Source organism: Protomyctophum parallelum, assembly GCF_964188405.1.
Source record: "Protomyctophum parallelum genome assembly, chromosome: 10".
Classification (NCBI taxonomy): Eukaryota; Metazoa; Chordata; class Actinopteri; order Myctophiformes; family Myctophidae; genus Protomyctophum; species Protomyctophum parallelum.
Window position 1 is genome coordinate 6,245,252 of NC_139704.1, and position 9,616 is coordinate 6,254,867.

The 9,616-nt window shown below is 46.5% G+C and overlaps 2 protein-coding genes across 2 annotated transcripts; both read right to left on the reverse strand.

Annotated features, from left to right (window-relative positions):
* Nucleotides 1-1,131: 1,131 nt before the first annotated feature.
* Nucleotides 1,132-3,381, reverse strand: LOC310865272 (cullin-3-like; the record flags this gene model as incomplete). The annotated part of the gene is made up of 1 exon (XM_083774297.1): nucleotides 1,132-3,381. The coding sequence occupies one exon, from the start codon at nucleotides 3,379-3,381 to the stop codon at nucleotides 1,132-1,134; it is 2,250 nt and encodes a 749-aa protein (XP_083630423.1).
* Nucleotides 3,382-5,785: 2,404 nt separating this feature from the next.
* LOC310866260 (coatomer subunit delta-like) lies at nucleotides 5,786-7,303 on the reverse strand (the record flags this gene model as incomplete). The annotated part of the gene is made up of 1 exon (XM_083775792.1): nucleotides 5,786-7,303. The coding sequence occupies one exon, from the start codon at nucleotides 7,301-7,303 to the stop codon at nucleotides 5,786-5,788; it is 1,518 nt and encodes a 505-aa protein (XP_083631918.1).
* Between the last annotated feature and the right edge of the window lie 2,313 nt (nucleotides 7,304-9,616).

Genomic DNA, 9,616 nt, shown 5'->3' on the forward strand with positions numbered 1-9,616 from the left:
ACTTCACTGTCAGCCCTCCTGCTATTCACAGTGTCAGTCAGTTCTGTGCTCCAGTGTCGTGATATTAGTTTGCTATGGATTCTACTTTAGCATTATTATTATTTTGTTTTACTTTGGAAACTATGCCAAGCAAAGCCCAAGATCCACGTGTAGTCCGCAGAATAAGATCAGCTGCTGCGGTCCCGGGGACGGTTGGGCGATCGGCTCCCGGGAACGGTACGCATCATTCACACTACCACAACATCTGCCAAGTGGTCCCGAGTGCGCACCCGGGACCATAGAGTGAATCGCCCCTTAGAAAGTACTCAAATGTGGTTACTTTCCACCACTGATTCACTGCAAATCCTACCTGGTGTGTATAGGCCTACATAGGAAAGTTAGGCTACCAACAAATTGTCTACCATAAGACACATTGTGAGCTTGTAGATCTGCTATTTTCTTAAATTTCAATGTATTTATTTATTTTTTACACAGGATTGAATAACAAAAACAATGTGGAGCGGCGGTGGCTCACAGGGGTAGAGTGCCCGGATGGTAACCTAACCGTAAGGTTGCCAGTTCGAAACCAAGACACTGAACCCCAAATTGCTCCTGATGTGCTGGTTTCCTCCACATTCTGTGTATGAATGGGTGAATGTAATCTATAAAGCACCTTGGATAAAGACCCTATATATAAATGCACCATTTACCATGTAGGCTACCATTCACATTTCTTCCTGTAAGGTTGCTCTCTATGAGGGTAAAACCAATCCATGTTTAAGGAAGGAGGGAAGAGTGGGTCTGATTTTAAAATCATCTAGCAATACTGGATTTCTTTGAAGATAGATTGTGTGTGTAAGTGTTAATGCATTTAAACCTGTCACACCTGTGACATGGTGTAAATGCACCATACGTTGTTCTACCTTTCAAGATGGGAACCCTCTGTGTCATTTTAGTCATTGCTAGGCCTATACTGTTGCTGTTGGGGGAGAACCGCTCATCTCCATATTATCTTTTATTTTTGTTTTGTTAATTAACGCCCTGCTTGATCATACTATAGCGACAGCGTCACACAAAAGCATTAAAGGTATAGCAGATCGGTAGATCAGAACGGTAAATGTGGCGCAAAACTTTGAATATATATTCTGCTTTCTACATGTAATTGTAGACGTTACGATCCTCAGGCGTCCGCGCCAAGTATTCTCTTTCTATTAGTCCTTCTATACGCTTCTTGACGACCACAGGACTGGGGAGGAAATGTGCCCCGAGCTGCTGAGTGACCTCCCCCACCAGGACATTGTGCTGCATCCTCTTCCTGGACTTCATAATGCGGACGATCGCCGCCTCGATTTCGTGCTTCCTGTCGTCGTCTACTTTCTGCCGCGTCTCTTTCCTTTCGGGGTCCGACTCCCCCTCATGTTTAGCGGCGACCGTTTGTAATTTAACCAGGCACAGCTTGGAAGTGAAGCGATCATTGACTGTGAACACGTGGGCATTCTCAATCTCCTTAGACTCTGGCTCCTTGGTGAGGACTCTCTGAGTGGGCTTCCCGCACGCCAGCCGCTGCAGAGTCCGCGACAGCTCCCTCTCTGGGATGTCCGTCTCCTGCTGTATCTCCTCAAAAGTTAACTTTTCTTTGTTGTTGAAGAGCATGAGGATGGTCATCTGGAAGGTGGAGACCTGCAGTATGTGCTTCCGCGAGTTGGAGCCCGTCACCTGGACCCCTCCTACGCCTACCTCCGAACCATCCTCCTTCTTGACAACGCCATAGAAGGTTGCGTCGAGGTCTGCTGAGCCCAAGTGGTGCTGGAGTGTGAGCCGTCTACCGCTGTGCTTGGCCAGGTAAAACCTTCTAAAGACCTCAAAGGCGTGCCTGGGAGAGGGCGGGATGGCACATTTGGGTGTAGCAGACCGCATGGGCCAGTAACCGGCAGTGAGGACTCTGACTGTGAGATCGACACCGCCCAGAGACACCCCGGTGGACTGTGAGTGTTGCCTGAATTCATCCATGGTCGTGTTGGAGACGCTCATGTCCCTGAACATTCCTTCCAGTTTAGAGGTGAACTGACCGCCACACTCCATCTTGAGCTTAGAGATCATGTTCTTCTCGGAGTCGTCTGAACCACTCTTGTTGGTGAGCAGCCTACGGGCCATGTGCTGTCTGTAGTACAATTCAAACACGTCCTTCTCCTGCACAAACCTGAACAACACCATGGCCTTGTCCAGGACAGAGTCCACCTCCTTCTCTGTTAACCCCTTTACTCCCTTCTTGAGTTTATCATCAATGAAGAGCGAGAGGTATTCCGGTGAGCGGGAGTTCAGGTTCAGGAAGTATTCAAAGTCCCCGGTAATGGTTTTCTCGAAGAGTCTGTCGTCACAGAAGGATTCCAGCAGGAAACTGTCAAATCTTGTCTTCAGGTCCAGCAGGCCCTGAATGTAGTCGACTGGGTTCTTGCCCTCTCCTTCCTCAGACACCAGAGCTTTGCCCTGCTCCCTCAGGTAGGAGCTCATGCACTCACACATGGTATTCAGGCCGTTTGGTATACGACTGAACACCTTGTACATGTACTTGCCGTACTTGCCGTTTTTGAGCATGTGAACCAGGCCAGAGTGATGCATTTCCACAATGGTCTTCATGTGTTTGGAGATGAGCTCCCTCTCCACCACCTTGACGATGGGTTCTTCCGTGGTCTTGTCCAAGCAGTGCACAACCCGCTCAATCTCCTCACTGATCCTGGCCTCCAGCTTCGTGATGTAAACGCTGGAATTGTTTTCGGCTAAGAGCTTTTCGCTCTCCATCTGGAAAAATTCTGCAGACATATCTAGGAAGGGTTCCTCAAAGACTTCTTCATACACAGATCTGCCGTCCAGGCCAAGAATCATCAGAATCTCACAGGCATTCCTGATTGCTCCCCTGTCCACCACTTCTCCCTTCCTATCCCGTGCAATCATGTCCAACAAGGTCTGTCTGAGGTGGTCACGAATGCAGCCATAGCACACCACCTGGTCCCTGAAGAGGATAAGGCCCAGGTTGTACACATTCTCCACGTTATTCTGCTGAACATACACCCTGTCCATGTACATAAGGATGTCTCTGATCATGGCCATGGCTGTCTGATGGTCATTCCAGGCTCGAGTCAGTGTTTGCAGAAAGTTATTGTTCAGAGAGTTTAACACATTGTCCCGTACATTATTGATGAGATGCTCGGTGACGACCTCACTCAAGCCTGTGTAGAGCTTCTCTCCGTGCTTGCGGAGAACCATTGTGTAGGCATTCGTGTACAGCTCTGCAAAGCTCAAACCAATGTTGTTCTTCCTCAGGATGTCCTGGATGCCATTCTTTAGAAGGTCCCATCGCCTCGTCTTGGTGGCCTCCTTGGTGCCGCCTTTGAGATTGGACATGTTTGAGTTTTTGAACCGAATGTACATTTATGCGTCAACATGAACGGACTACATGAAAAAGACACCCCACGCTCCTGTCAGATTGTAATAAATGGACAGCTGGTTGCAGACTTTGGATAGGGGGAGAGACCCTACAACCGTTCTTTTCCCCCTTTGTGAAATGAATGTCCCGGTTGTGTGTTGTGGTCACACTCCACCTCTCTAAATGATTTTGGCTAACGTCAGCTAGTTCACAAGCTAGTGATCAGATCTATTTTCAAAATATTGTTATACAATTTATACATTTGAAAACTTGGCCCCGAAGGGGCATACATTTCCAATGGGCATCGTTCCCCACGGTATCGGCCTAGATAAACTGTACCTTGCAATGGGTGCCATTGTCAGAGTAGTGCAGTAGCATAACCATCGGTAGGCCAGTCTATGAAGTCAGTACTATGACCACATATTGATGGCATTAGGGTACTCCATATATGGCCATTTGCAGGTCCATCTATATTTTTGAGGGGCGCTGGCTAGCCCCTCCAATGCCTGGCTTGTGAAATTAACTCATTAGGCATCCAAGTGTATGAGCGTTTTAATGTTTGTTTGGGGCACTAAAAGTGATGTCATGTGGCAGCCAAGTCTATGGACCTATGTTTGTTTACAGCAGTTAAACAAACTTACAACTTAAGACGTCATGTGGCCAATAAAAATGCATCTCGTCTGTGACTGGTTTCTGTTTAATAACACACTGCATTCATGTTTCGTAAAAGTGTCGGTGAATCTGCAATCGTGTTGAGCCCATCACTTCACACTTTTAACACTTACCGCCCAGTTTGAAGATAATGTGGTGGACAGACTCAATCACTCTCTTTGCGTCATTTTAAAGGGATTAATTAGCATAGCACTGTTACATTAACATAGTTTATGAAGGATTAAAAATTGTACAGTAGTCGTTTGGTTTTACATACAATCCTAAATGACACAGTGTCACATACCTGACAGAATTTCCCGGCTGATTTGTTGATTTTTGGAACACAGAACTATGACACAATTCAGGATTTGCCTATGGAATTCCAGGACAAAAAATAACTCATGTTCTTGCCGCTCTTATTCGCCTCACTTATTTCCAGATGCAGATGCATATACTGTATGCATTATGCATCCATACAAAAATATGCACGCACACACACACACACGCACGCACTTCCTAATCTTAAATCGTAACCATAAAATAGCCTAAACGTGAGGGACAGTGGCATATCCTCACTTTCCATCTTGATGTCTAGACTGTATGTCTGCAGTAAATGGTAAATGGTGCATTTATATAGCGCCTTTATCCAAGGCGCTTTACATAGATTGTGCATTACATTCACCCATTCACACACACATTCATACACCGATGGCGACGGAAGCCATGCAAGGTACCAACCAGCACATCAGGAGCAATTTGGGGTTCAGTGTCTTGCACAAGGACACTTCGACATGTAGACAGGAGGAGCCGGGATTCGAACCGCTGACCCACGGATCATTGGACGACCTGCTCTACCTCCTGAGCCACAGTCCGAGCCACTTAGTTATTAGACCCGTCTTGTTCTACCTTCTTAGTTTACAGCATGTTCAGGCCAAGGACTCGTCGTTTATATTAGCAGAGCGAGAGATGAAGCAGGGACCCCCACTACACATCGTTTACAATTGTGTTGCAAACATTAAACTTTTCTCATAGACTCGAATAGATAGATTCATAGACTAATTTCACATCAATAAAATCAGTGTCATTTGTTTACACATGATCCTTTCTATTAATATGTTGGATTCATGTTTATGTGTATTTTCAGATATTTAACCACTTAAACCATCAAGCCTTAGTAGTATACTTGACCATTAGCTCTGAATGGTCTGATCTTTTTTCCTCTTAGCCGAAAATAGGTGATCTACACGTTCACAACACCTCACAGGGAATAGGGATGCTAGGGTTCAAGTTAGTTTAAAAAAAGTTCCAACATTGCAAAAAGATTTAGTGGACTCCCTGTATCTCTATTTACTACTCTCACTCCCCAAGGGGTCTTGTTTTTTGGGAAATAAATATTTTGACAGGAAGGGTATATGGAGCCGTCCTTCTACACTTCTACACTCTAGGATAGCGGAAGTGCCATTCTCATTTCCAAGACGGGAATGGGCGATGAGTCCGCTAAAAATCACACTTGTGCGAATTGTGGGGTGCCTCACTTTAAACAAACATTGGACTCTAAAAAACATTAAAAGTCCATAGACTTGGCTGCCGCAGTTGGAGTTAATGTCCCAATAGGGACAGAATGTTAACTCATATCCCACCTAGTCAACATGTGCCGTTTCAGGCGGTCTGTGTCAAGAAGTCACTCGTTTGCAGTCCTGCGAGAGAGAATGCGTCGCCCTGTAACCCCGTTCACAGGATTTCGTATTTGTCAACAACGAACGAGGTTTCTGAAAAGAATCTGACAGGAGTGTCTCCGTCCACGTGGTTCACCTCGGTAACCCGGATGTTGCAGTAGTTGCGCTTGGACACAAAGGACACGTTGATGGGGAAGAAGTCGTCGGGGTGGCCGTCGACGCTGAACTCCAGGGTGCCGCTCTTGTTGTTGGCATCGATGGTGGGAATGGACCACGCGAGCACGCTCAGCCTTTTGTCGTGTTCGCACTCACCATCGTCCAGGTCACCGAACACTGGCGCGTCCACGCCAGGCGGCACCGGGATGCTGATGAGGACGTTGCTGAGCTGAAGGCTCTCTTCCTGCAGCTCATACTCAATGATGACATCACACCCACTGACGCTCTCTGAAGGCCAGCAGTTTATGGTGAGAGGTATGAGTGTTCTATCTGCGGTCTGCAGCCTCCACTTCAGCACCGGCACGTCCTGGTTGAGGTTGAAAGAATTCTCAGGGTTCTTGAAACCAATCACTGACTCGGCTTTGAACAACTTCTCATCCATATGAGGATTTGTCTTCAGCTCAAATCCCTTGCTGTCGTTGTCGGCGACGAGACGGATGCGTCGGTTCTTGTCCTCTGTGACTCGGAGTGTGAGCTTACCCAGCACCTCCATGTTCTGTAAGCCTCCGTCGCGACTGCACGTCAAAGAGATTGTCTCCTTTGTGCACAGATGCACACCCTCTACGTTGGCCGGTGGCGGCAGCACTTTGGTTGTGTCTGAGCCCCTCCTTCCCACAGCAGGCATAATGGTTTCGCCCTCTGATTTGAGCTTGTCCACAAAATTGTCCACCTCTTTCCCTCTGGGATGCAACTTCAGCGCCTTACTGGTCCCCCAACTGGGTCTGATTGGAGCCATCTTGGGTTTCTCAGGCTTCACATAGATGTCTTCATTGATAGACGCTGAGCTCATGCTGGCCATGCCGTCTCTGCTGAACCCCGGCATCATTTTCCGTTTGGCATCTCTCTTAGCCTGCCTGATCTCCTTTGCCTTTTTTGCCCTCTCCGCCGTGGCCTCTCTCTCTTGGGTTTCCCTAATGGCAAGGAACACCTTCTCCTCCAGGGACTCCATCTCCGTGAAGGCCAGGATCTGTGACAGACTCACATTCTCTCTGTAGCCGCCAAGGGCCACAATCTCGTCAAAGGCGAAGAGCAGGTCAAACCAGTGCCCTGATATCTCACTCTCCTCCAGCACGGGACAATACTTTGGAACCACGCGAGAGAACAGCCCGAGTGTCTCCAAGTCCTCCAGGATGTTGCTGTTCTTGGTGGTGAGGAGGACCATGTAGAGCTTCCCCAGTGGTTGGTACACGTAGCGAATGCTGTCGGTCTCCACGAAGGTGTGCTGCTTGCCAGTGTTCATAAGCGTTGGGAATGCGGCGAGGAGAGCCTCGATGTGCATCCGGGTCATCTCCACAAACTGCCGGGACACAATTACTTTGCCTGCATTGTTGCACACTGCCGCTGCCAGCACCACCATTTTCCGTATCTATTTGCTTTATTTAATGTTTTGCTATGGTGAATGTGAATCGTAATCACACAGAATAATATCTATTGTCTCCGGGAGGTACGATTTGTTTTCTGGTTGAGACGAGTCCTGTTGCAGTGGTGTTCAATTAACCAGGATCAACTAAAGCAAAAAGCAGTCAACTGTAGGTTTCAGAGGTCTTCAATGTCAGCAAAATTGTCTGTCGCTGATATACATCTAGCTCTCTGATCCAAGTCTGGTCTGCACCGTGCTGGCACGGCCTTATATGCTGATGTCATCCTGCTGATGTCACAATGACCCAGCCATATACGTACATGGAGTTTCCACAACCGCAAAGCCTATCTGACCAATATGAGTCATAATGTCGGGGGCTTTGTCACAGTGCCCGTTGCGTCTGGTATATGGGAATGCCCATATATTAGCCTTTGTGCCCCTGCATTTACTTTATTTGTTTATTTAAACAGGACACCACGTTTTAATGAACAATACGAAATCGAAATGTAAATATTTATATATGCAGTCGGCACTAAAAACACTGACTGACTTTTTTATGTACAGTATATGGGCATTCCCCATTTGTACCCAAATATGGACATCTCTGTATCTGTCAGTCCTTTTATGCCCATATCTTCTTCTATTTGGCATGTGTTACCTGACAAAAGCTACTCGAGGCAGTAATGCCTCCCTCCGCCTGTCCTATTTGAGAAGGATATGGACATAGGGTTCAGACCTGCAATGTCCATACAGTTGCTGCTGAGCTCTTGGAGAACCAGCCTGTAGCGGATCACAGTCCATAAAATGGTAGAAGGTGGGAGCAAAAAGTATGCCGTCAGACATAATTACAAAGACGCCGTGAGGGGATTTGATGACATCTGGTCCAACCATCACTTTGACTCAGTGATGACATTTGACACACACACACACACACACACACACACACACACACACACACACACACACGCACACGCACACTTGACACACACACTTTGTTCACCTGGGACAATGGAACTGATATGAAGAGTCATTCGCAAGTTGTCAAGTAACCTAATCAAGAATGAAACTGTGAATGTGAATCCTTGATTAACTCAGGAACATCATTTGCATATAAGGTTGGAGGTGGAGGCGGGAACCCGAAAGGGGCAGGGCCAATCCTAACCCTAACCCAAATTATTTCCTCAAAGAATCCATTACCTTTTCTCACCATCCCAGAGGGAGCTCCCGAGGATTACATTCAGAAACTTTTCCGGACTGACCCTGCACGCATACCTGTGCAGGTCTGGGTAAATGCAGCCTGACTTTTGATTAACTAGATTTAGGGGTGAAGCAGCTAGCCCGTTACTGACGCTATACCAAGTTTTCCTGACTAGAACTAAAGTCTAGAGGGAAGTACTACCTTTTTATTGAATTTATGACAGAGACGTTCCTTTTAAGAACGTGCCCATCTACAGCCCTTGTCAGAACAGATTGTTTTATCGGTGAGCATCTGAGTGTGCAGCAGCCATCTACACAGACACACACACATATTGACTTTCTACAACTCAGGTCAGGTCACCTCCCAATCTTGGCTTTTGTATTGTATAGTTGCTAAATAAAATACTTAACCGTGCCACCATCTCCTGACTAAAACAGCCTTCAACGAGCCTCTCTCTCTCTCCCCAACTCTGATATACAATTATCTCGAAACTTTTTATTCAAAAAAAAAGTTTTATTCAACGTGGATTTGTTTTTGTATTTATTTAAGTGTTGATTTATTAACCCTAGGACACTAAACCTGTAAAATATTTCAAATAATTACACTGTAAAACAACACATCAACACTGTATTGAGGTTAAAGAAAATAGAAAAGACAAATAATTATCATAACTTCTATGATGTCACTGAGCATCGTGAAGGTACTGAAGGACCCTCCCACCTCAGTCATCAGCAACATTATGAAAATCATGAAAACATAATTGTGCGTTTAGTCTTCTATCTTTAAAGGCCTTGACGTTTAAGCGGCTGCAGTCTGCCTCGTGTATTAATTTTAGGAGGTAAAATGTAATTTCCAACTCAAGTTGGAGTCAACGTTACCCTCGCTAAAAAGGCTCTCACGTGAGGCTTTTGTAGTCCACCAATTAAAATGTTGTAACGCTAATGTTAATGCTAATGCTTTCACCATTCCACCAGCTCAGTGGCCTTGTGGTTAGAGTGTCCGCCCTGAGACTGGGAGGTCGGGGTTCGATCCCCGCCCGGGTCATACCAAAGACTCTAAAAATGGGACCCAGTGCCTCCCTGCTTGACACTCAGCATCAAGGGTTGGATTGG